Source organism: Lepidochelys kempii, chromosome 5, assembly GCF_965140285.1.
Source record: "Lepidochelys kempii isolate rLepKem1 chromosome 5, rLepKem1.hap1, whole genome shotgun sequence".
Classification (NCBI taxonomy): Eukaryota; Metazoa; Chordata; order Testudines; family Cheloniidae; genus Lepidochelys; species Lepidochelys kempii.
In genome coordinates this window covers 21,054,890-21,082,320 of record NC_136384.1, presented here as the reverse complement: position 1 = coordinate 21,082,320, position 27,431 = coordinate 21,054,890, and the positions used below count along the sequence as shown (strand labels likewise).

General features: G+C 42.1%; 1 protein-coding gene across 1 annotated transcript; it reads left to right on the top strand.

Moving 5' to 3' along the window:
* Positions 1 to 52: 52 nt before the first annotated feature.
* NARS1 (asparaginyl-tRNA synthetase 1) lies at positions 53 to 26,147 on the top strand. The gene is made up of 15 exons (XM_073343619.2): positions 53 to 319; positions 4,622 to 4,704; positions 4,992 to 5,057; positions 5,175 to 5,267; positions 5,932 to 6,021; positions 7,452 to 7,530; positions 8,398 to 8,468; positions 10,287 to 10,373; positions 13,206 to 13,427; positions 13,600 to 13,799; positions 16,506 to 16,641; positions 19,622 to 19,735; positions 22,447 to 22,578; positions 23,692 to 23,823; positions 24,548 to 26,147. Exons 1-15 carry the CDS (start codon positions 190 to 192, stop codon positions 24,677 to 24,679), a joined length of 1,767 nt encoding a protein of 588 aa, XP_073199720.2. The 5' UTR covers positions 53 to 189; the 3' UTR covers positions 24,680 to 26,147.
* The last annotated feature ends 1,284 nt before the right edge of the window (positions 26,148 to 27,431 follow it).

Here is a 27,431-nt window from a genome sequence, read left to right as displayed (position 1 = left end):
CGGCGCCGGGGACAAGTGCAGGGGCGCAGCCCTGGCTCCAACCCCGCAGCCGCAGCGAGCGACCAATCCCGCCGCGGCGCACCCGGACCCTATCGGGGCCGGCCCCGCTGCCGGGCCAATGAGCTCCCCGCGCCGGGGCGGGGCTGCGGCGAGGCGAGGCGAGGCCCGGCCCGGCCCGGCCGCAGACTGATGCAATCCGGTCGCCGGAGCGCTGGGGAGCCGCCTGCTGCACCAGCCGCTGCCGGGCCGGGCGTGTGGGGAGTCTCCGCTGCCGCCATGTCCGCGCTGCTCATCCAGGAGGCGGGCGAGCTGGCCCTCGGTGAGTCCCCGCGGGGCGTGGGGCAGCACGGGGAGGCCCTGGCCCGGCGCCCCCGGCCCGGCCCGGCCCTGGGGCCCGCCCCGGCCCTGGGGCCCGCCCTAGTGCCTGGCCCGGCTGAGCAGCTCCGCGCCGCGAAGGACACGTTGCTCTAGAGTCGGTGTTCCTGGTAGGCGCGCTCTGGTCCCTCGCCTGGGGAGGTGCTTGGCCTGCCCAGGCCCCTCGTCAAAAGGGCAAATCCCCTCGTGGGTCAGTCAGTGGTGAAAACACGGCCACCAAAGAGTAGGAGTAAAGGGTCGGTTTTCATCGTGGAGAGAGGTCAGTAGCGGGGTTCCCCCGGCCAGGGACCGGTGCTGCCTAGTCCATATATTCGTTAGCGATCCGGGGGGGGCGGGGGGGGGATAACGGGTGAGGTGGCAGTTTGCAGATGATGTAAAATTAATCGAGATAGTTAAGTCCAAAGTCTTTAAAACAAAGGCAAGGAAGTATTTCTTCACATAATGCACAGTCAACACGATGAACTCGTTGCCAGGGGATGGTGTGAAGGCCAAAAGTGTAAATCTGGTTTTGCGTTTTCTTTTTAAAGAGAAGTTCATGGAGGATGAGTACATCAATGGCTATTAGCCAAGATGGGCACGGATGTAACCCCATACTCTGGTTGTCCCTAAACCTCTGACTGCCAGAAGCTGGGCTTGGATGGCAGGGGATGGATCACTCAGAACTGTTGACTTCCTCTGTAGCCTCTGGCACTGTCAGCTGTTAGAAGACAGGGTAATGTGTTAGATGGACCATTGGACTGACCTAGTGTGGCAGCTCTTATGAGGTGGCTGAAAGGTCCCTTCACAGCCTGCTGCTGGGCAAGAGGCAGTGCTGTTGGAGGCTTGTGTATGCTAAAGAAGTGGGCACTGACCAGTTCTGGGTTGAGAGAGCTGCACCCATTTCCTAGTGTGTCTTCCCACTATCTCCATCAGTGTCCTGATGCAGGAAAGGAGCTGTGCTAGACACCATCAGAAAGGCAGTATGTGATGTGTAAGGGATTAAATCAATTCCAATAGGCAGCATGGACAGTCCTTTTCCTTGGCTGCCATGAGGCACTTCAGTGCTGGTTTGTTTGTTTTTAATTTGATCAATTACTTCCCCTATGGAAGTATGAGTCACTGTTGTATCATTGCAACTAAAAAGTTTGTCCTCCAAACATGCTCAGTTAATTTTTTACAACGTTTTAAGACACACTGTATCCCAAATGCTTTATTGTAATAAACTAAACATTCATCCCCTTTAAAACAAACAAAAAGGGGACTTCGATTTGAGTGACATGCTGGTTATCTTATGCTAAAACTTCGGTGGAATTTCTCAATGTTATAGATGACAATTTCTTCACTCAAAGCCAACCTGGGGGGATTCTATATTAGACCTTGTGTTAGGGGCTTATTGCTTCACCCGCATACTTCCCTGTTCCTTCTCGCATGAACAGAGAGCAACAATACCCGAAGTCCAGAAGGTGGAAACAATTTTGATGTTTATTGGGGTGAACTTCCAGCAAGCATGATTCCAGTTTCCTTCCTTAGTGTCCCCCTTCCCAGCTCTGACACCACAGAGCCTTACCCGTGTCCCTGTTCCCATTCCCCCTTTAGCAAAACATTCCCCCCCCCCACTTACTGAGTGACTGCAGACTACATAGTAAAACTTGAGTTCTGCTTAGCTGTACTTTAACCAATCATTTTCCTGAAATTTAACGAGCCAATCCTAACATACTATAACATGATTATTTAACCAATTATATCCCACACCTTAATTAGTTTACACCCAGCAAAATTAATTATACAGCAGACAAAGAAATAATCACAGAACCAGACAGAGATTATACTGACAAACAATAGGGAAAATGGAGACCACAGTGATAGAACAACACAGAAATGAGGATTTCACATCCCCGCTATTGATAAGTGAGTTCTTGCCAGACAGGATGCTATCAGACTAAGTTTCCTTTTACATTTTCTAGGCACTTCCCTTTCTCTGGAGGCGATAGGCCATTATCAGGACAGGATTGTATTCCTAACAGCCCAATAGCACCTTATTTCAATGTGACTAGTTTGGAATATGAGGATGTGACCATTCGCTTCCCAGCTTTTGGCTGCCTCTGCTGCTTAGCCAGAGGCCTTAGCCTAAGAACAAGGCCTCAGACTGTCACAGTAAGAGAAGGCTCTTACGCCGGCAGACATTGATTTTGATTCTTTCTTTTATACCTCTATAACTAGCTAAAGTAATAAGAACACACCTAAATTCTTAGAGTATAGGCCTTTGCAGACAGGTCTGAATATCTATATCCTAACACCTTGTTCTAATAGATAAAGAGGAACTGATCACAGAACTAAAAGTTAATGGTAGCTTAGGTACAAGTGATTGTGACTTGATCACATTTATAATGTGCAAGCAGAATAAAGTCTAGACAAGTAATATATATACTTGGTGCTTTCATAGGGCCAATTTCACAAAGCTGAAATCAATTATGAGTCAAATCAGCTGGGAGGAATAATTTAATTGAAAAATGTGAATGATAATTGGGAATCATTTCAGAACACTTTCGTAGATGCCCTGAAAAGCCACAGTTCCACAGCTGAGGAAGAAGGCTGTGTTGATTAAAAAAACAACCTGGTTCAGAGTGGAAGAGAAGGCAGCTGTAAAATAAATAAATAAGATAAAATAAAATGGAATAAAGGGGAAGTTAATAGTAATGACTGTAAATCAGCAGTTAGGAATTGTAGACAATTGATAAGGGAAGCCAGGGGACACAAGGAGAAATTTATGGCAAGAAGGAGTTTTTAAAATATATTATGAACAAAAAGAATCCTGACAACTGTATTGGTCCATTGCTAGCTGGAATTCTCAAAATAACACAGAAGAGACAGAAATGTTAAATATTTGTTTTTTATTTGAATTTAAGAATTGCCATAATAGGTCAGACCAAAGGCCATCTAGCCCAGTATCCTGTCTTCCAACAGTGACCAATGCCAGGTGCCCAAGAGGGAATGAACAGAACAAGTAATCATCAAATGATGCATCCCTTGTCGCCCCTTCTCAGCTTCCGGCAAACAGAGGCTAGAGACACCATCTCTGCCCATCTAGTTCTTTTTTGAACCTTGTTATAATCTTGGCCTTCAAAACATCCTCTGGCAAAGAGTTCCACAGGTTGACTATGCGTTGGATGCAGAAATACTTCCTTTTGTTTGTTTTAAACCTGCTGCCTATTAATTTAATTTGGTGACCCCTAGTTCTTGTGTTATGAAAAGGAGTAAATAACACTTCCTTATTTACTTTCTCCACACCAGTCATGATTTTATGAACCTCTATCATATCCCCCCTTAGTCATCTCTTTTCTGAGCTGAAAAGTCTCAATCTTATTAATCTCTCTCTGTGTTAAGTTGCTTGTAGTCTTAACTACATATGTGCTGGTTACTCTGCAAAGACACCACTATTGAGTTAATAAGAACATAGGAATTGCCATGCTGGATCAGATCTAAGATCTGTCTGGCCTAGTATCCTGTCTCTGACCGTGGTCTGCATCAGAAGCTTCAGAGGAAGGTGTAAGAAACCTCAATAGGAGGATGGGGTTACTAGTCTATATCTACACTACAGAGTAAGCCGGGGGTTTGAACTACAGCTCAAGCCTTGCCCCCCTCCCCCCCCAATTAATCTACAAACAAATTGCACTAACCCTTGGCTTGGTCCCAGGACCCCACAGGTGTGGAGGGTCCGAGCCTGAGTCAAGCCAGGACCCAGGGTTCGAGCCCTGTTGCTTTGCAGTGTAGATGCTGTTCCAAAAGTATTCTACAGGCTGACTTTCTTTGTCCTCTGTCAGTGGTTTGGTGGACAGTCAAGTTTTCCCACACTGCATCACACACAAAGGGCTGTTGCTGCCACATTTTGGGAGGGTGCTAGGAAGTCTGAAGATGTGGGCAGTTGGACTCAGGCCTGCCTAATGCAGTGAAGACCCTGGAGCCCCAGGTAGGAACCAGGGTTCACCAGTTCCTAACCTGGGGTCACAAATGAGTGTTGACACTCAAGCTCTAGGTTAAGAAACCCAGGGTCTGGGAACTTACATTGCAGTGCAGACATGCCCTAACAGTTAGAGATTCTCGTGAGACCTGAAGCATGAGGCTTAATGTCTCTCCAAAAACATGTCTTCATTAATTATGGTGATGCTGAATATTCTTGATAGCTATATAAATATCCAATCCCTTTTAAAATCTTGCCAAGTCTTGTGCTTGCTTTAAAATACCTATATATGCTGCTCCTATATTACAGGAGAGATGTACGTTTCTGAACGTGAGGGCTGCGATTCTACTGGCGATGGAACAGAGAAGAAGCCTTTCAAAACGGCTCTGAAGGTATCTGCAGAAAACACACACAGTCTATTTCAAGTCATGTTGTTTCAATTCAGGACAAACAGCCAATTATTTAGGGAAATATTGTAAACTAGTGGTGGACCAGATTTGATCTGAATGGATTTTTAAGCAGCTGTTCTCTTTAAATGTAAATCATATATATCTTAACATCTGGTCATCATTGATGTGTTTTGTAAACGTAGAATGTCCACCATATTATCTCATTGACAGTCTGGCTTCAGTATTCTTATGATAAAACTGACTTTGCACTTTTTTTTTTTCCCTTTAAGGCTTTGATGACAGCGGGAAAGGAACCATTTCCTACTCTTTATGTGGACTCGCAAAAAGAAAATGAGGTGATGTAATTTAAATGGATATTTCTAATTAAATGAGGTATTAAGGTTCCTATTTTTCAAGACACAAATAACTTCTTTCTCTTCCCCTCCTCCCCATATCTCACCGGATTCATCTAGAGATGGGATGCTATTTCTAAGTCACAAATGAAGAATGTCAAAAAAACATGGCAGAGAGAACAAATGAAGAATGAAGCTAGGGAGAAGAAAGAGGTGAGTTATGAATACTGCCAAGTCAGCTCATTTAGAAATTAAAAATAAAAAAATCCATCTTAGTTCCTCTGAAAATGACATATGCTAATCCTGCGTGTGCTGATATAGCGGTGGATGAAGGCTGTAGCAGGCAAAGTGATCAGTAGTGCACTAGTCAGAATTACAGCCTTTAAGCCCACCGCTTGTGTGCCCAGATAGTTTAATTTCGCCAGAGAAGGGCAGAGAAAGTTAAATGTAATTGGCCCTATTCTATCCTTGGATATATGGTTTGACTCCCATTGATTTTACTGTATATGTTAGTTACTTGTTTTCACTTCATCAAGACAAGCAAATGGTCTGCGTCAGGGCTGGGATGAGTTTCTATAAATTTTGGATGTGAATGTGGATGTCTCTAAACTCCTCCAACCTTCTCTAAACCAGGTTAAGAGCACTTCTAGGAAGTGTTTCATGTCCTGGGGATCGCACCCATGTATCTTAGGGCAGATTTTTGACATATTGTAGCAGTGCTGAGATTGTATGTAAGCATTCATCTTTAGAGATGTACATTACAGTTACGTATTGCTGTCCGTGGAGAGTGATACTGGAATAAATAACCTGATTGTAGTTATCGTTAACACCAATACATGACCAATACGTCATTTATGGAAAAACTTCTTATAATTAGGCAGAAGACATTTTGCGACGAGAGAAGAACCTGGAGGAAGCTAAGAAAATTACCATCAAGAATGATCCCAGTCTTCCAGAGCCTAAATGCGTGAGTGAAATCTAATGGATAAGAAGCCCCTGTAATAATCTCTTACTTATATTTATAAACAGCATGATTCTGAGGTGTGCTCTGCATCATCACCAGCTGTTGAAGACTACGATACTGTTCTTTCCTTGAGATTTTATTCTCTCTGGTCATTAGCATATGCACCTCACAGTTCGCTGAGCCTGCTTGACTTTAATTTTGGATTCTCCCAGTACATAGGCACCAAAGGAAAAGAGCCAGGCTGTACTTCTGTTTGAAACAGCCTAATAAGTTTTTGTTGGTTTTTTTAATTGCTAAAAAGACATTTGTTTAAAATCTGCCCCCAACAGAAGAGCTTTTGCCATGATGGAGGAAATATTGCTGATTTGAAAAACATACTGAATTAATATCCAATATGTATAGGCCCAAGTTCTACTTAATTACATTCGTACAGCGACACTGAAGTCAGTGAAGTTTGGCAAGTCTAAATCAGAGAGGAATTGGGAAGCAAAACATAAACATTCTGCCAGATCACAATCTTGAAGACACTTCTTACAGCATGTGTGAAAGAATTTTGCTTTGAGATTTCCACTCCAACATAAGCAAACAGTGTGCACAGTTGTACCAAAGTCAATCTCTTGTCTTTCCCTGACCAATGCACTGACACAATTCCAAGTTGCAGATGGCTGGGGCTTTAAAATCTGTTAACCGATAACTAGATAAGTCTCTCTCTCTGAAGAGCAACACCAGCCTGCCAGTTGGAGAGTCAGCCTGACCACATGAGTGCCTCAACAGTGACTTTGCAATGGGATTCAATCAGTACCAAAATAAAATGCATCAAAGTGCCAGTTACCTAAAATTCTAATTCATTATCCTCTCTCTCATTTTGACTTCTAACTGAACTCCTATTTTACTGAGTAGTTTTAAAAATTAGTGCAGAAAAGGCTCTTCAGACCTCCCGGGTGAAGGAAAGCTGTATGTTCAAGGTCTTTTGCGCAGATTGATGTGGCAATTTGGTATATATTCAAGTATAAGTAATATCTGAGAGGCGAACTTTTGCGTGTGCTGACTGTTGTTGTATTCAAATAAGATGTAAAACCAAATTCCTGATCACTTGTGGTCATTAAAGTTCCCACTTTGCTATCTGACAAAGTAGGACTGTTAAGCAGAATGTAATAACCTAACATGAAATTTGGTTAGGACATCAGAGGTGCTTGAACACAAGCCTTTCTATTTTTAACTTGGTAGGATATTCTTCCCTTGGTGCCCTAAACTGTCGTGCAGTATTGATGGGTGCTGTTCAATCCCTGTTGTGTTCTACCACGGATGTCTGTGCATTTCAATGGTTAGAAGAAGCTGTTTCTGGGGGCATATCCCGTATGCCCATGAAGCTGTGGAAATGAAAGGCACTGTCTAAATGTCAGTTTGTTATGATTTTAATCCATGCTTTACAGGTGAAGATTCGTGCTTTAGAGGCACACAGAGGCCAACGAGTGAAGGTTTTTGGCTGGGTCCACCGGTTACGTAGACAAGGTAAATAGCTACCCCTTAAAAGTAATTGAGTCAATGCAAAGAGGAGGAACAAGTAGTAGTAATCCAAGGTGTAGAGTATAATAGGCCGCATTCTGGCTCACCTTGCTCATGCTAGAAAAGCTGGGAGGTGTGTGAAAAATGAACAGCTTCTGTAGCACCTGGTAAAGCTGTCCGTCCTAATCCTGGATCCACTAATGCTTCATAGATGTCCTCTGTCAGGTATCCTAGAAGGATTGAACTTGATGTGACCTGGGGATCGGGGTGTGATGCTGGCTGTCCTGTCTTAACAGCAATTCCTATTGCATGGCATGCTGTGCAATCTGTTTCTTCCCAGAAGGAAAAACTTGAACAAGAGGGCTTTCTTTAGTTGTGGATGGGAGGGACTACATCATTTCCCACACAATAGCTGTAATTTGGGCCTTTATATTCAGCACCTGTATATAGCACCTCTGTATGGCCAGTCCAAAGGGCCTGGCCCTGAGAACATCCAATACTCCTTGTCAAATTATTGGAAGTAAAATCCTGACCCTATAGATATCGATGGGAGTTTTGCCATTAACTTCAGTGGAGCCAAGATTTTGACCTGGCAGATTTGGATGCCTAACACTTCCTAGGATTAGGCTCTACATATGACTTCATCTTTCATTATCTTTTGGTGTAAAAAACACAGTTGTGTGGAAAGGGTTTTATCATCCAACAAATGGTTTAATGTGTAGTTCTGGTATTTATTAGTGATCATGAGCAACCCTTAACAGACAAACCCTGAAAACAAACTGCCTTGGTAACGTTTGCTGGGTGTGGGCCTGTTGAACTGAATAAAGTAATAGTTTTGTCTGACGAGTCTGGGTTTTTGTTTTTGTTAACTAGGAAAAAATTTGATGTTCCTCGTGTTAAGGGATGGCACAGGATTTCTGCAGTGTGTCCTGTCAGATGAACTGGTGAGTTGCAGGGTTTTATTCATCCGAGAGTGCTAAAGGAATTGGCGGCTGTGATTGTAGAGCCATTGGCCATTATCTTTGAAAACTCGTGGCGAACGGGGGAAGTCCCTGATGACTGGAAAAAGGCTAATGTAGTGCCAATCTTTAAAAAAGGGAAGAAGGAGGATCCTGGGAACTACAGGCCAGTCAGCCTCACCTCAGTCCCCGGAAAAATCATGGAGCAGGTCCTCAAGGAATCTATCCTGAAGCACTTACACGAGAGGAAAGTGATCAGAACAGTCAGCATGGATTCACCAAGGGAAGGTCATGCCTGACTAATCTAATCGCCTTCTATGATGAGATTACTGGTTCTGTGGATGAAGGGAAAGCAGTGGATGTATTGTTTCTTGACTTTAGCAAAGCTTTTGACACAATCTCCCACAGTATTCTTGTCAGCAAGTTAAAGAAGTATGGGCTGGATGAATGCACTATAAAGTGGGTAGAAAGTTGGCTCCTATTGTCGGGCTCAACGGGTAGTGATCAATGGCTCCATATCTAGTTGGCAGCCGGTGTCAAGTGGAGTGCCCCAAGGGTCGGTCCTGGGGCCGGTTTTGTTCAATATCTTCATAAATGATCTGGAGGATGGTGTGGATTGCACTCTCCGCAAATTTGCGGATGATACTAAACTAGGAGGAGTGATAGATATGGTGGCAGGTAGGGATAGGGATACAGAGGGACCTAGACAAATTGGAGGATTGGGCCAAAAGAAATCTGATGAGGTTCAACAAGGACAAGTGCAGGGTCCTGCACTTAGGACGGAAGAATCCAATGCACTGCTACAGACTAGGGACCGAATGGCTAGGCAGCAGTTCTGCGGAAAAGGACCTAGGGGTGACAGTGGACAAGAAGCTCGATATGAGTCAACAGTGTGCCCTTGTTGCCAAGAAGGCCAAGTGGCATTTTGGGATGTATAAGGGGCATAGCCAGCAGATCGAGGGACGTGATCGTTCCCCTCTATTCGACACTGGTGAGGCCTCATCTGGAGTACTGTGTCCAGTTTTGGGCCCCACACTACAAGAAGGATGTGGATAAATTGGAGAGAGTCCAGCGAAGGGCAACAAAAATGATTCGGGGACTGGAACACATGACTTATGAGGAGAGGCTGAGGGAACTGGGATTGTTTAGTCTGCAGAAGAGAAGAATGAGGGGGGATTTGATAGCTGCTTTCAACTACCTGAGAGGTGGTTCCAAAGAGGATGGTTCTAGACTACTCTCAGTGGTAGAAGATGACAGGACAAGGAGTAATGGTCTCAAGTTGCAGTGGGGGAGGTTTAGGTTGGATATTAGGAAAAACTTTTTCACTAAGAGGGTGGTGAAACACTGGAATGCGTTACCTAGGGAGGTGGTAGAATCTCCTTCCTTAGAAGTTTTTAAGGTCAGGCTTGACAAAGCCCTGGCTGGGATGATTTAATTGGGGATTGGCCCTGCTTTGAGCAGGGGGTTGGACTAGATGACCTTCTGAGGTCCCTTCCAACCCTGATATTCTATGATTCTATGATTTTGTTCTGCAGTGCAAAAGAGAAACGATCAATACCGAGTGTTATTTCTTTTATATGCCCCACTTGAAAGCTTGACTTAAACTTTTCATAAAGGTTTAATGAATTAAACCATAGTATGGTTAAGGGGTCTCTCTTTCTCACTCATACCACTGGAGTTTTTCTTTTTCACAGAATGAGTTAACGATGGGATTATGAACCTTCTTTCTTTATCTCTGGACCCTTGTAGAGTTTGTACTCTAGCTGTAAATTAAAATATCTTTGTCTGTCTCTTTTTCTATAGTGCCAGTGTTACAATGGAGTGATCCTCTCTACAGAGAGCAGTGTGGCGGTGTATGGTACATTAAACCTTGTTCCTGAAGGCAAGCAGGTGAGGGAGTTAGTTGCGGCTGTGAGTTTGCTTTTTTCCCCACCACTCCCTACCCACCCATCACTCAGTCAGATGGTACAATATGGCCCTTTTTGGGAGGGGCAGGGAAGGTGGAGGGAGCAGGGGGAAAGAACTTCTTAATTGATTTCAATGGGGGTTGCTGCTCAAAAATTGGCTGCATGATATGGCAGAGAGAGAGTGTGTGTGTGTGTGTGTGCATGGATTTGTGCGTGCGTGCATTCGTTCTAACTGGGTAATATTTCTATTTTATCTTTTAGCTGAAATTGCATTTCCTTAGGGTACTAGTATGGTAGAGTATTGTCTCTAAATATAGACATGGCTTTAGTTTTCCTAAAAAGCAAGATGGATTTTTTTTTTTTAAAGAATTGTTTTAGTGGTAATGTGGTGCTTCTCAACTCTACTCTCTAGCTGAGATTTGTGCTTGTAGGCTCCCCTCTATGCAAGATAACCTGTGGGATCATGGAGACTTTAATTTGGCCTTTCAAAAAAAAAATTTGAGGGGGACACAAAACCACGTAGCCTGAAAACTGGCCTTTAACTGTGTGTGTGTTCTTCAATGATGATTTCAGCATCATTGATAACGGCTGGAAATGTATAAAAATACAATAAGGTTGTAGACCAAAAACCATAAGTGTTTATACTTTAGTGCCTTATAATTGATCATGTAAATTTGAGATTGGAACGATTCCATTAACGCTTATGAATTCTTTCACATCTGAAGCTAGGGCCATTTCTACAATAAGTAACTTCATAAAGGATACCCATAAAAGGAGTTCAAACTGAAGCTAGGGCTGAGAAATTTTCCAGGAGTTCCTATGGGGAGATAAACTGGATGAGAATGATCCAAAGTTTCAGGATATCCTAAAATATTGTAATGTATAGTAAATATAACTCCCATAAAATGAATTAATAGTAGGACATTTGTTTTCAAATATCTTCAGTTGCACTTAGTCTAATTCAGTTATAAAATGTCTTCTGCAGAATAAATATAAATCCATATTGTAAACCAATGCTTGAATATAGTTTCTTGATGTTTGTTGGATTTGCTGGAGGGGAAATTCAGAGAATGAAAAACAAAAGAGAAGGCTATTCTGATAGTGCTCTAAGTAGCTATTAAAGAGCCAACTTTGAAGAAGATTAGGCTGTTCAACTAACCACTAATGTTAAGAAAGAATGGGACAAATTCTGCCTAATTTACACTCCCAGCAACCCCACTGATACTCAGTTTTCTAGGGTCTGCCCTCTGATTCACTGAGTTCCCATAACTATGGCACAGTCTACAGTGAGACTTTCAATTATGTTGTGGGCCCTTCCTGGAGAATAGTTACATATGGGTTTTGTTAGAAAGGTATTAATTTATTCAGAAATTTCATCATACAGTGAAAATGTATTTACTTCTGCACAAACACTTGTGTACATTTTATTGAGTCTAGCAAGTTTGGAAAAGGGGAAAAAGGAAATAGGGCCAAACAAGTCACAATCTGGACTATCTAATCTCTGTTTCACTGAGTTTAGGAGCCATGTTTGAATACAGTTCAGCAAACCTATTTCCAAAATGCACTTGCCAGCCAGTGTGTGAACATGGCCCAACAGTGTTAGACTTGTGTTTTTAAAAACCTGGGCTACAACATGCTGTCTGACAGTATCCACACTGGTGGGCAAAAGAGAGTTAGAAACCTATTAGCTGGAACCGTGTGTTTAAAACAGGTTGTAATCCTCCTTGTCGCTCTGAGATGACAGACTGCATCCATAAGAGAACTTGTGAACCCAGTCCCAATTGTATTGGAGCTTATAGCTGCTAGTATCAAGTTAAAATTATATTATCAGGTCAGAAATAACTTATTTTAAAAGCACAATAATGTCCTTCCCTTTGTTAGTAATAATACCTGAGAATATTAAACTCTAACTTCTAACTATTTTTTGTACTTTTTGTTTACTATTTATATTCATTAGCTCATTATTACATTATTGTCTCTGTCATTTTGGACAGCGAAAGCCAGATAGAATCAGAAAATGAAATTTTTGCCTTAGCAAATGGTATGATGTTTGGGATTATGACATTATAGCATATGCTACTTAAACTCCAAAATGGACAATTTGTTGTTTCCTTTTTCAGCAGTTAGCTAAAATTAGTAATGGGAGTGTTTTCTGCTTTCATATGGGCGTGAAATTCAACGCAATGCAGAAAGCTCAGAAAAGCCCCCACGTCCCATGCAAGCCCTGGGATGAAATTCCTCCATAGTCTATATATGGTGGTCCTTCCACCATCATATGGTCAACTCCCATTGACTTTAGTGAGAGTTACATGTATCCTTCAGCGGGAGGAGACGGGACAAAAATATACAAAGGTCAGAATGCCTTAGATTCCTATCAAGGGTTAACTTGTACACCGCCTCCCAAATGTGGGTATTTTCATGGGAGTGGGGAGAGAAGGAGGGATTTTTCACTGTTTTCACAAGAGTAGCTGTCATTTGGGAACATTGACAAGATACCTCAGACCATGCAAGTTCTGATGATGAAAATCTTTTACACTGAGTAACTTTTTATTAATCAGCAGTAGCACATAATGCCACTGTAGTTAAATCAGTGGATCTCAACCCAGTCTTGGGTTGCAAATCATTTGTCTAAAGGTGGCATTGTTGAATTTACAAAAAATGGCAATTTAAAAGCATTGCCTTTCTCAGTAGGCCTTGAACATCTAGGGCCAAAACAGAGCTCTTAGCAACAGAGTAAGTTAGATTATCAAGTTACCATTTTTAGGTGACAGTACCAAACTTCTAATGTGTATGTTGTTTCTTATAAAACCCATAGGCTCCAGGAGGCCATGAGTTGAGTTGTGACTATTGGGAGCTGATTGGTCTGGCTCCAGCTGGAGGGGCTGATAACCTGATCAATGAGGAATCGGATGTTGATGTGCAGCTTAACAACAGGTATATGATGATCCGAGGAGAGAATATGTCCAAAATCTTCAAGGTGCGCTCCATGGTCATACAGTGCTTCAGGGATCACTTCTTTGACAATGGATATTACGAAGTAAGTATAGCTTTCTTTCCTTCTTCAGAGCCTCAGTGAAGCTTTTAGATATACTTTATAGACTTTGATATTGAAGTGAATTACACAAAAATTACTTGTCAATTAGGAGACCACTTTCTGACTGGTTTTATAGACATAATTCTTAACTTAGTAACGAGGTTTTATTTAACAGATCACTCCACCGACACTAGTCCAAACACAGGTTGAAGGAGGCTCCACGCTATTCAAACTGGATTATTTTGGCGAAGAGGCATACTTGACACAGTCATCCCAGCTGTACCTGGAGACCTGCATCCCCGCATTAGGAGACACGTTTTGTATCGCCCAGTCGTACAGAGCTGAGCAGTCCAGGACGCGCAGACACCTGGCAGAGTATGGGAATAGTTGTAGTATAAGTATGCATGTGTTTAGAGAGCAAGGGAGCAGCAATCAGTCAGGAACAATAGGACTCTGCGAAAAGGAAGGTAGAGCATTATGTTAATATGCAAGGGGCTGACCAAAGCTACTTTTGGAAATGTCCTATTCCCAAGGTAGAGGCAGAGCATTAGAGGAGACTTTCACGCCTCTTCTCCAATTTGTCCAGGTGGAGAATATCTTTTATTGAGCTTCTGTTGTTGGAATATGCTGTGGATGCCATTGTGTAACTTGTGAAGGGAATAAGGTTATAAGTAGGGCTGTCAAGCAATTAAAAAAATCACAATTGCACTGTTAAATGATAATAAAATACCACTTATTTAAATATTTGTGGATGTTTTCTACATTTACAAATATACTGATTTCAGTTACAACACAGAATACAAAGTGTATAGTGCTCAGTTTATATTTATTTTTGATTACAGATATTTACACTGTAAAAAAAAATGATAATTTTCAGTTTGCTCATTGCAAGTACTGTAGTGCAATCTTTTTATCATGAAAGTTGAATTTACAAATGTAGAATTGTGTGTAAAAAAAAAACAAAAAAAAAAACAAAAAAAAAAACAAACCCTGCATTCAAAAAGAAAACAATGTAAAACTATAGTGCCTACAAGTCCACTCAGTCCTACTTCTTGTTCAGCCAATCACTTGACAAACAAGTTTGTTTACATTTACAGGAGATAATACTGCCTGCTTCTTGTTTACATTGTCACCTGAAAGTGAGAATAGGTGTTCACATGGCACTGTTGTAGCCAGAGTCACAAGATATTTACGTGCCTAATGCTCTAAAGATTTATATGTCCCTTCATGCCTCAGCCACCATTCCAGAGGACATGCGTCCATGCCGATGACTGGTTCTGCTTGATAATAAGCCAAAGCAGTGCAGACTGATATAGGTTCATTTTCATCATCTGATCAGATGCCACCAGCAGCGGGTTGATTTTCTTTTTTGGTGTTTTGCATTCTGTAGTTTCCGCATCAGAGAGTTGTTCTTTAAGACTTCTGAAAGCATGCTCCACACCTCGTCCTGCTCAGATTTTGGAAGGCATTTCAGATTCTTACGCCTTGGGTCAAGTGCTGTAGCTGTCTTTAGAAATCTCACATTGGTACCTTCTTTGTGTTTTGTCAAATCTGCAGTGAAAGTATTCTTAAAATGGACATGTGCTGGGTCATCATCTGAGACTTCTGTAACATGAAATATATGGCAGAATGTGGGTAAAACAGAGCAGGGGACATACAATTCTCCCCAAAGGAGTTCAGTCATAAATTTTAATTAACACATCATTTTTTAACGAGCATCATCAGCATGGAGGCATGTCCTCTGGAATGGTAACAAAAGCATGAAGGGGCATACGAGTGTTTAGCATATCTCGCATGCTCGCATCTCCCTCTAAGCTGTGTGGCCGTGCATCTGCCTATTAAGCACCATGCAGGCGCTCAGGGCTGCAGCAGAGAGATGTCTCTCCTCAAGCCCCAGATCTGCCGTAGTGCCCCTTCTCCAGCCCCAACCCAGCTGCGGCTGCGGGGACAGGCGCTTGGCCCTGCCGCAGCTGAGGGAGAGGCGTGTCCCTGAAATCCAGGTGCTGCTGCAGGGAGAGAGAGATGGGGGGGATCCTCACTCCCCACCGTAGCCCCGGGGAGACCCACTGCACCCCAAACCCATCATCCCCGGCCCCACCCCAGAGCCTGCCCCAGCCCTGAGCCTCTCTTCCCTGGCCCCACCCCAGAGCCTTCACCCCCAGCTGGAGCCCTCACCCCCTGCACCCAATGCTCTGCTCCAGCCCTGAGCTTCCTCCCACATTCCAAACCTCTCGGCCCCTCCCTGCCACATGAGTTTTGTTATGTGCACCAATATGGAGGTGATCACACATCACCTCCATATTGGTGCACATAACAAAATTCATTCCGCATGTGGGTGGGAAAAACTACAGGGAACACTGTTGGCATGTAAATACCTTGCAATTCCAGCTACAAAAGTCTCATGCAAATGCCTGTTCTCGCTTTCTGGTGACATTGTAAATAAGAAGCGGGTAGTGTTATGTCCCATAAATGTGAACAAACTTGTTTCTTTGCAATTGGTTGAACAAGAAATAGGACTGAGTGGACTTGTAGGTTCTAAAGTTTTACATTGTTTTGGTTTTGAGTGCAGTTATGTAACAAAATCTACATTTGTAAGTTGCACTTTCATGATAAAGAGATTGCACTACAGTACTTTGTGTGAGGTGAATTGAAAAATACTATTTCTTTTATCATTTTTAGAGTGCAAATATTTGTAATAAAAATAAATATAAACTGAGCACTGTACGCTTTGTATTCTGTGTTGTAATTTAAATCAATATATTTGAAAATGTAGAAAAACATCCAAAATATTTAATAAATTTCAATTGGTATTCTATTGCTTATCAGTGCAATTAAAACTCGATTTATCGTGATTAATTTTTTTGAGTTAATCACGAGAGTTAACTGTGATTAATCGACAGCCCCAGTTATAAGTTAAAAGTGTAGGGAGGAAGGGGGCAAAATGGCAATTCGAATGAAATCCTCCCTTCTCATAGGGAGATTGTCTTCATTACTCAAGTCCTCTTGCTTCTGCATGGCTGATGAAAGGGGGGGAAGTGTCTTCATTCTCACGACGAATAGTGATGTGACCTTGTTCTTCAGATATACTCACATTGAAGCTGAATGTCCTTTTATGACCTTTGAAGACTTGTTGACCCGTCTGGAGAATTTGGTGTGTGATGTAGTGGATAGAGTTCTGAAATCGTCTGTATCAACCTTCCTATATGACCTAAACCCGGTATGTGGTGGTGTGGCAAGCAGTCCTGAATATTCACTTCTGTTTGGCAAGAAATATGACTTAATGTCCCTCAGAACCTCAGTCTAGCTTCCTTTGGCAGCATATTTGCACAGGGGGTGAACAGAGCACAGTAGTGAGCTCTGATCATTTGTAAGACACTGACATCAAAAGGAGTCCAGCCTCTGCAAGGCTGATACCTACATCATGCACGGATAGGGGTGGTGGTGGTTTATATCTTAAAGTCTCAGGATAAGCTGTTTGAATTCCAGAAGTGCCTAGGAGCCCCATTCATGCATCAGGTAGCCTTTTATTTTGCTTAAAGTGAATTTGATGATGTATTACACCACCATGCATTCAGCTCTGGTTGCTACAGTTTCAGACTCACCAGAGTGAAATTGCATCTGGTGCTTTTCTCAAATTTGGGGACTCTAGAAACACACAAAGTCTTATCTGTACTACAAGTTTTATTAAGCAATAAGTTACAATTACCCATGCATATAGAAATCTGACAAAAACCTATGCAGTAATTATAACTGTAGTCACACTCACATCCTCAAAGATATTCTAGGGTCGAGCGGACCTCTCAATAGATGATCGTTGCTAGAGGGATGGTTCCTGCTGGGGCTTCCTGTGGGCTCGTCCCTTGGGTCTTCCCACTTTTACCCAACAATGGAACCCTCTTTTATAGAGTAATTCTCACCACACCTAACACATATGCATGAAGATGTCAGACTCTTTTCCTTATCTGTACTTCCACACCCCATAAATATGTCCTGTTTTTCATAGGTTGTTCTTAGTTCCTCTTATTCTCATTAGCATCTCTGCATACCATGTTCTCTGTGGTCAGGACAGTCATTGAAAGATGTTCCAGTCAGGTGTTTCGCGGTCTTGGACAATACATTGCTGTCTATTACAATCCATTTTTTCGTAATATCACCTCTTGGCACATCTTATTCAGTAACCTTACGACCTTGCTGCCACAGGGTTATTCCTATGTCACCCACTCACGTCAAGCGTTCTTAAGGCTATGGCCTAGTATGGCTAAGCTAAAATCTTATAGGTCTCAGCCTGTAGGCCTTGCCTTCCAGCCACGCTTTACTTCTATACCTAATACACACTCGTCACTCCTAAATACTTATCTATCCTGTACTTCTTTATAATCCTACCATTTAAATCTATAAACATTGATTATATATGAAATGGCATATAAATTGACCATAACATCACATAATACAGTGACAAATGGATGATAACCTGAACTAATTGGTTACAGCCAAAACCCCACTATGCTAGGTACTGTACAAACAGAACAAAAAGATTGTTCTGCCCCAATCTAGATATCTGACGAGATACAGGTTGGAGACAGACAGACAGGAAGCATGAGGAAACAGACAATATTAGCCAGTTACTTGTGCGGTTTCTAAGCGGAGACACAGTGCTCAGTAAGGCTGGTTCATACTCCTCATCCTGTCTGCAATGACCCACCTTACTTCATTGTCTTCTTAATTTCCCTCTTATAGCCAGCCAGTCTCCTCTCAGTCACTAGCCAACTCATTCATGTTGTATAGAGACCAGAGCATCTCCAGGTTCCTTGGCTTGTTCTGATAAGCACTGCCTTCCTCCTACTTGTTTAGTCTCTGCTAAACCTGCTCAGGACCTGGGTTTGGGGGAGGTGAGATACAGCAAAGGCCAGAGAGTGTGGTCTTCCCTTAAAGAGGTGAATGTAGCAAGTCTGAACTTGCTGCAAGTACAAGTTCTGACCCAGTCCTGTATCCCAGCAGATGGAAACTTTCTCTTGTCATAGTGTCCAGTAGTGCTATCTGCAGTATGCCTTGGAGCTGGTGCTGATGTACCCAATGCATCCATGCACAGAGGGGGCCAATGGCCAGAGTGGTACTGTATCCTGGTTCCTGCAGAGAGCATTCTGTGGGTTCAGAAAGCTGCATGTGGAGAGGGATAGATGCTCTGTGTGCACACACTCACTCACCACCCTAGACACCACCAGATATTTACCTAAGTCTCCCATAGAGGCAACTGCATTGCATTAGTGCACACACCATCCAGGTAAGGTCCAAGAGCTGTACAGGGAGCCTCACTGGCACAGCTCTTCTGGGTGGGAGGTGTAAGGGAGACCTAGTGGAGGCATGAATCAATTATTTTAAAAAATAATTAAACAATCCACTTTATTAAATCAATAACAACTAAAGTAAGTTTAAAAAAAGCAATTCCTCCATGGTTTGAGTTGTTTCAAACAATGAATGGAGAAATCATACATTTACTATATAAAGAAAAGGAGTACTTGTGGCACCTTAGAGACTAAAATTTATTTGAGCATAAGCTTTTGTGAGCTACAGCTCACTTCATCGGATGCATCCCATGAAGTGAGCTGTAGCTCACGAAAGCTTATGCTCAAATAAATTTTAGTCTCTAAGGTGCCACAAGTACTCCTTTTCTTTTTGCAGATACAGACTAACATGGCTGCTACTCTGAAACCTGACCTTTACTATATGTTAGCCTAGAATTGGTTTGTTGCCTCCCATATTCAGACAATTTAAAGCATGGTTCTATTATCAAAGGATTCTTTGTCAAATTTGCTCTGTCTCAAAGTTCTTTCTAAGCATCACAAACTCTTCCTTGGATCTGAAAGCCCAGCTGTATTTATTCTGGCTACAGCATCTTTTCTAGTTTGTTTCAGGGGAAGAATCTTTATTACTAATTTGTCTAAAGCATGAGCTAAAAAATAGTCTGGCTTGCTCTTTTTAAGCCCTACTGGCTGTGCACTGCTAACAGATAAGCTTCTGTTGTTCACCAAAGTGAGCAAATAAGACTCTGAACATAGACAGGGAATAGATCTCCTGAGTAGGAAGGTGCTTTTTTTTATTAAACCTGGCTACTTTCCTAACTCTAACTGCACTGCTAAAAGGAAATGACCTTTCAAACAACACTAATGTTTTCATGTGTATCTAATCTTACATTGCAGAACTTCCAGCCCCCAAAACGCCCTTTCAAACGAATGAACTATACAGATGCCATTACATGGCTAAAGGAACACGATGTGAAGAAGGAAGATGGCACTTACTATGAATTCGGAGAAGTAAGACCCTTTTACCCTCTATTCTTTTGATATATTAAGAGATTGGAGCTCAACTCTGAAAATTTAACATACTTGTGGTTTCTTTCTAAATTTTGTGACTGGATCATAATGCAATAAATGCAAACAGTGATTTTATAAAGTACCTACTGACTTCTTTTTTTGATATGGCCTGGTCTTCTAGCTGTCTAAAGAGTAATGTTGATCAGTGGAGCCAGGATTTCCTTAAGTCAATGTCTTTGTCCTCCTGAATACTAGGTTTCAGAATCTATTCTCTGGTTTGAAGACGTGTGGAGGGAATGTGGCCTTTAAGATGCTCTGAGCCTGAGGATCCATAGGGAAATCCACATGAGTCTTGGGTGGAGGAGGAAACCAAATGCAGACACACATCCCCTCTGCCTGGCATTCCCTCATGTGTTGTGCTAACATTTTCCTCCCATTGCTGTGTACTACACTCCTGGTAGTGCAGGATAAGTAGAAGGACTGGATTCCACTGGGTTGGAAGGGAGCCTGCCTTGTGGGTAAAAAAAAAATAAAATAAAATAAAAATGGCAAAAACACATTATTTGAGATTAAAACTTTTGGTCAAAAATGTTTTAGAAAATTGAGAAATTTGAATGAAATGTTTTGGTCAAAAATTTGTGTTTAGGGTACACTGAGGAAGAAAAATTTAAAATGTAGGTTAAAAAATTGGATACATTGTATTTTGCTTTTTTAAAAAAAAGTGGTCAAATTTGTATTATTTCAGTCAAAACACCAAGAAATTTGGATCAGGAAAGTTTTGTTATTTTGTTCCCAAAAGTTTTTAATCAAAAAGAAGAGAACTTTTGGTGAAAAGGTCCAACCTCCTTCTGCTTGTTGTCTTTTAACTTCCAAACTGTATAGTACCTGTGCTTTTAGTTGTGGGGTATTTTTTCTCCCTCTACCCGACTCCTCTCTGGATTTAGAGCCCTTGGCACCCTTTTCTGTGCACAGCAAGGGAAACAAAATTACACTTTTGTGACCTTGACATAGTCTAAATCCTCAGAGGGGCTGTGCGTCTGCAGCTCCTGGTGCAATCAGTGAAAGCCCCAGGTGCTCCATCCCTTTTCAGCATCTGGCCCTGAGTTTCTAGTGTCTGGTTTATCTTTACGTTTTGCCACACAACGTGGCATTCTTTATTCATCGCAAATAAGGCTAAAGCTGCCTCTGGTTGGAATTGTCATGTCTTTGGTGCTGTCAGTGCCTGCCTTAACCTAGAATTGAGAGGGAAATCATGTTATATTTTAGATTTCTAATATAACTTCTACATGTATTTAAATCACAGGCAACAATGGAAGTGAACATTGACCCACACACATGGTTGTTACATTTGTCATTAATTGAAGAAGCATTGCTTGTATCTGTTGGAATTAGACCTGGTTTACACTACAGAGTTAGGTGAACATAAGGTAGTTTACGTCGACCTAATTATGTCGGTCTACGCTACGGCCTTGATTCCGCTGTAAGAGCCCTACTACACCGACATAATTCCCCCTCCATGAAAGGTATCGGGCTTATGTCAGTTAGTTAGGGTGATGCGGTGCTGGAGCCGTGAAATTGATAAGAGGCTGTTTTAGGCTTTCTGCTATGAACCCCGTGTCTGGCACACAGCTTGGGCTGTCACCCCAGGGCGAGTGGGGGGCTCCCGGTTCCCAGCCAGGCTAGTGCTCTTAAGTTGGTGGAAGCACTGCTGGGGAGGATGTGAACCACTGGCAGAAGGAGGGCAGTGTGGACATGAAACACTGCAGCTAACCTAACATAGGTTGACTTAAGTTTGTAGTGTAGATGTGCCCTTAGTTTCTTTCCATCCTGCACCACTTATTGCAATCAAAGGCAACCATTTAGAGAATGGTCATAAAAGGTGGAATTCCAGTCTGGGTGAGTTTAAGCTGAGCTTTGATTTTGATGGAGTTGAGAACCCATGCTGTATAAAATAGATGAAATACTACAAAAAAGGGATATTTCATTGTAGTTGCATTTTATGTTAGATCATGTGAAACATATGTTACCATAGATTTGACTGTATGATACTTAATGATTATTAAATAAAGTTACTTATAGCAAAGGCAGAAAATACTAGCAATCTAACTAGTATTAAACTGTGCCTGTTTTTATTATTAATAGTAAAACTGCTGAATTGATTTTTAAAAAAAGCAACAACTTCTGGAGTGTATATTGCTAGGTGTCCTTCAACATTCCTTAGTAACTTCAAAGTTAGGAGGGTTTTGATGTAGTGGTACATATAATTGGACTTTAACTGGTCATTCAAGATATTCATATATGCAATATATAGATCCAAGGAAGTGCTTAAACAGTTCTTAGCAGTGAGACCTAATGCCCATGGAATATGTAGCACACCTGGGTTTCAGGGCCAGATAAAACTAGCTTCTGTGTAACAGTAACTGTGATCAACTCCACATTCTTCTCAGTTTCCAGTCTGGGACTGGCTTAGTTTTTCCTAGTGTCTTAGCTGTTATCCTCTGATATGTAGTGAATGTTCTGATGCAAAATAATTTTTTCCTGATTTAACATCTTGGAGTTTGATTAAAATTGCTTCCCCCCACAACCCCTGCCCAAAGCCTTCCTCATGTCTGTGTTGTTATACTGTGTTCTTTGTGCCTGGGAGAAAAGCCTAGCGCTGAACTCAAGCAGTGTCTGGCCATAAATGTTAATAAAATCTTGTTTAACCTCAGGATATCCCAGAAGCTCCTGAGAGACTGATGACAGACACCATTAATGAACCAATCTTGCTGTGTCGATTTCCTGCAGAGATAAAATCCTTCTACATGCAGCGTTGTCCTGAGGATTCCAGGCTTACTGAATCTGTCAGTTTGTATCACACAGTATCCTTAGTTTCTTTCTGGGATTGGGAGGGTGCTTGTGTGTGTGAATGCACATAAAAATATAATAAATGACAGGGTGGGAGAGTCAAGTGGGATAGCTTTCAGTGAAATAATAATTTTGCATGTGTCTGTGCATGGCTTGTTTGCCTTAAAAAAAGAAATATTGAAGTAACTGTATACCTGCCTTGAAAATAATAAATGTCAGCAGTTGACTAGGGCTTTCGTTTAGTCTGATTACACACACTATATAAAGATAGTATTCAGTCTAATAGTGGGAGGAAAAGAACAGTCTTACGGTTAAAGCACAGGACCAGAAGTCAAGAGAGCTGGGTGCTATTCTTAGCTGTGTATGAGGAAAGATTAAAAAGACAGGGACTTGCTCAGCTCGGAAAAGAGATAACTAAGGGGGGATATGATAGAGGTCTATAAAATCATGAATGGTGGGGAGAAAGTGAATATGGGAGTGTTATTTATCCCTTCACATAACACAAAAACTAGGGGTCACCCGATGAAAATAATAGGCAGCAGGTTTAAAACAAAGAGAAGAAGGTGCTTCTTTACACAACGCACAGTCATCCTCTGGAACGGGTTGCCATGAGATGCTGTGGAGGCCAAAAGCATCACTGGGTTCAGAAAAGAATGAGAGAACTTCATGGACGATAGATCCATCAATGGCTGTTTGCAAAGATGGTCAGGGACGCAACCCCATGCTCCACGTGTCCCTAAACCCCAGCTTCTGACAGTTGGAGGTAGTGTGACTGGAGATAGTCACTCAAAATTGTCACGTTTTGTTCATTCCCTCTGAAGCTTCTAGCACTGGCCACTGTCTGAGACAGGATAGTGCACTAGATGGACAGTTGATCTGACCCAGTAGGGCCATTCTTATGTACTTGGATAAGTCAATCAGCCTCTCTGCTCAAATTCCCCTCCTGTAAAATGAGGCTAATAGGACTTGCCATCCTCCTTAGAATGTGCCTGAGAAGTGTTATCATGCTAACCTTTTAAGCCTATGATTGTTTTGGGGTTGCCCCACACACACACATTTCAAGTAGCTTATATGTAATAGTTTGTGACCTCCTGTCTTGTCTGTTTTAGGTTGATGTATTGATGCCCAGTGTTGGTGAGATAGTTGGAGGCTCAATGCGTATCTGGGACAGTGATGAGCTACTAGAGGGTTATAAGCGGGAAGGTATTGACCCAACACCTTACTACTGGTATACAGATCAGGTACGTGAATAGATTTTACTCCCTGCATGTCAAATACAGAAGGTGTGGCTTTTTCAGATCATGCTAAAATGATAGTAAAAATTAATCTGAACCGTTTATTTTAGAGGGATCAGGACTTCTCTACCTTTTGGCCACTTGACCCATTGCATCTTGCAACTGGTTGCTACCTGTGGCAAGGTAGTTTTTAGGCTACTGAAATTGCTTTTGCTTGCTGCAGTGCATAAAGCGTCTATTAGAGCTACCTGCTTAGAGGCTTCAGTGCAGCCTGGAAATGGCTGGGCATGTGAGTGCAATTCCCTTGGAAAGTCTTCTGCCCCTGCTTTGCCTGTTTGAAAGGCAGTAGTTCCCTTTGGCAGCTTCCAAGTATAAAATATTTTTGCAGTCAGTGGACAGAAGAGTAATTTAGTCTATTGGAAAATGAACAGTCCATCAGCAGAGGTTGCGGTGGGAGGGGAATGGGGTGGAGAAGGACAAAAGGGCGGAGGGGGGGGAAGTGTAGTGTAAAGAGTTGTCTTTCACCTTCCTCTTTCCCACTCCTTTCTTTTCCGGATAATAAATATCAGGAATCAGACTCCTGCTCATTCAATGGGATGAGCCCATTTTAGTTTCCCCATTTATCGTTCAGGATATGAGCCCCCGAGTGTGATATTTATCCCCGTGTAGATGAGTAACAACAGGTTGATGCATTTTTTAAAATATTTCCTCTTTGCATTTTGTTCCATAGCGTAAATATGGCACATGTCCTCATGGTGGGTACGGCTTGGGCTTAGAACGCTTCTTAACATGGATCCTGAACAGGCATCACATCCGTGATGTATGTCTGTACCCACGCTTCGTCCAGCGCTGCAAACCTTAACCACTTCCTCAGGAGAAATTCAACAGAAAATCAAAGCAACTTCTAAAATCCTACATGTGAGGGGGGGAAAAACAGTACACTATGTCATCCTACAGTCCGTCTAAAGGCAAGAGCTATTCTTCCTTGTTGCTTGAGCCATAAAGAAGTAGTTTTACTAAAACAACTATCTAATGTAGCAGGTAAAATTCTGCTTATTTGGAAGGTAACATCACTTTAAAAAAAAATCTGCAGAAAAATTGCTGTTTCGTCGTTTTAAAAATCTGGTTGGGGCATTGCAGCTTTTAGCTCACAGCATAGTTTTCATATTAGATTGACATTTGAAACATGCAGTGTACAGTACTTAGCATGCAACAATTATTTCTCCTGTGACTTTAACATTCAACCTATATGTATCTTAAAACATTGGGGCATTTGATTTTCTTTTAAAAGAAACTGGGTTTATGTTCTGTCTGCGGTTTGGGGATTGTTTTGGTTAAATTAAAAGGCAGATCATTTAAAGTTACAAATACTATTGTGTATTAATATGAGAGTGTGCAGCAGAAGTTTATAAAGATGGAATTGTGTAAACTGTTAGAAATACGATCTTAGAACATTTTGAGCCCAATCCTTCACTTACCCAAACAAAACTCACTGCAGTCAGTAGGAGTGTAGGATTGCGCGCATCATCCTCACACAAAAAGATCTGCTTTCTTTTGATAGAGTTCATTAATTTGGAAATGATGGCTTCAGTTTTGCAAGGTGCAGAGCACCCTTCTCTGCTTTTGATGTCTGCCAGAGATCAGTGGTCTACACCTTGCAGAACTGGGCCCTTTACCGGGATCAGCCGTTGTACAGCCTACATGCTGAGATAGAATGAGGTGAATGTATTCTTAGAATGTTGTGTCTGGCTTCTCCTGTACACCTACATGTTTGAGTTCCCTTAATCGGTTGGTCACTGTTTGACACATAAGAAAACTGAATTTTAAAGACACTGATACAATTTGATAACTTTGAAACTGAAATAGTTTAATTTCAGCATTATATGATTTGGATTAGTGTCCTCTTTAAGAGTATTTTAATCTAAGGAGCATATTTTCATAGGTCAGTAATGTCTTGTCTCCCAGATGGCTCTATACTGACTAAAGTTTGGGTAATGGGCTTAGTGTACTGTTTCTGCTTCTCCTCTATGGATTCCCTCAATGATTGTAATCAAATGTTACTTAATTATTAAGTGTTTTGAGCTGTCAGAATGCATTTTAATCATAAATTAGATAAATTTTACTGGAACAAATAGTAGGTGGATTATTTGAGACCTATTTGGATACCTGCCTTGGGACCTAGTCTGGACTTTTCATCTACACTGTATTTGTAAATTGTTAAACTTCACATTTCTGTAGCAAAATTTTGTTTTTCCTTTTAGAATTTTGCATGTTGCACACACAAATCAGTTCAATCTGCTAGTCAATAAATTTAGCATAACATACAAAAATGTGTTCAGGGTAATAACTTTTGGACTGTCCCCTTTTTGTACTTGTTCTTTTTTTCTCAACGTATTCCACCCTGTCAAAGGACATGTCTACAGGAGAAGACTCAAGAAAGTTGAACTGAATTAACTACTGGTGTGAACTGAAAGCACATTAATTAAAGTGCATTAAACCTACTGCTCTTGCTCAGAAGTAAAACGGCATTATTGCTTTAGCTTAATCAAAAGTCTGCAGCTGGCCCAGGTCAGCTGATTCAGGTTCACAGCCCACTGGTTCCGGGGCTAAAAAAATGGCTGTGTAGACATTTGAGCTTGGGTTGGAGCCTGAGCTCTGGGATCCTCGACCCTCACAGGCTCCCAGAGCTTGGGCTCCTGTCACAACAATTTTTAGCCCTGCAAGCCTGAGTCAGCTGACCCGGGACAGCTGCGGCTAAGCTGCAGGGCCTTTATCCCCATGTAGATGTACCCTTTGAAGGCATTTAAGGCTAAAGTGAACTAAGGTTACTTCTGAATGAGTGTGTCCACACAGGCATTTAATGTGCTTTAACTACTGTACTCTAAATCCATACATTTTAACTGTTTGCCTTAACTTTGCCTAAGAGTCTCTGGGGAGACATGTCCAAAGAGAAGTGGGGTACTGCCTCAAATTTTTATGTGGGAAAATTCCCCAGGGTGAACAATGTCATGTGTGCAAGGCATCATCGCTGCTGGGAGAGAAGAGTTCCTGATTGCGGCTTAGGTGCTCCAGGAATTACAGACATCCCATGAAATTCCCACTGTTCCTGTTCAGGACCTGTTAGCCGACGGCCAAGGATGTTTGGTGAGGTGCCAGCTATGCCCGTTTATACCATCCGTGACTTTAACCGCTAGGACGCACTGTCCCTTCGCGGCGGGCAGCCCGGGCTAGGCTGACGGATGCCCCAAGGTCCTAACCACCCGTGACTTTAACTGCTAGAGCTCAGAGCTCCTTCGCAGCGGGCAGTCAATACTGACTGACAGGTGCCCCAATGGCAGCACTAAGAGCCTCTCCACACCCGTGACTTTAACTGCTAGAGCTCAGAGCTCCTTCGCAGCGGGCAGCCAGGATTGACTGACAGGTGCCCCAAGAGTTTGCCCCGTGGAGGCGGCACAACTCAACGCTAGGCTCTTAGTACTCTCACCTAATGGCCAGGCTTTAGAGCCAAAACGGCTGAGGTTCTTTAATTGTGTTGGCTGCTTTACAGTAAACCAGAGAAAACAAGTCAGGCTTATGCATAAATGGTTACCAAAAATTTATTAAGCTAGATTCTA

What these genes read in the sequence shown, in the direction of transcription:
- NARS1 (XM_073343619.2), top strand. Translation starts at nt 190, where the DNA reads ATGCAATCCGGTCGCCGGAGCGCTGGGGAGCCGCCTGCTGCACCAGCC. An exon ending in TTGACAATGGATATTACGAA is followed by an intron (nt 13,428 to 13,599) that starts GTAAGTATAGCT and finishes TTTATTTAACAG; the next exon opens with ATCACTCCACCGACACTAGT. An exon ending in ACGCGCAGACACCTGGCAGA is followed by an intron (nt 13,800 to 16,505) that starts GTATGGGAATAG and finishes CTTGTTCTTCAG; the next exon opens with ATATACTCACATTGAAGCTG.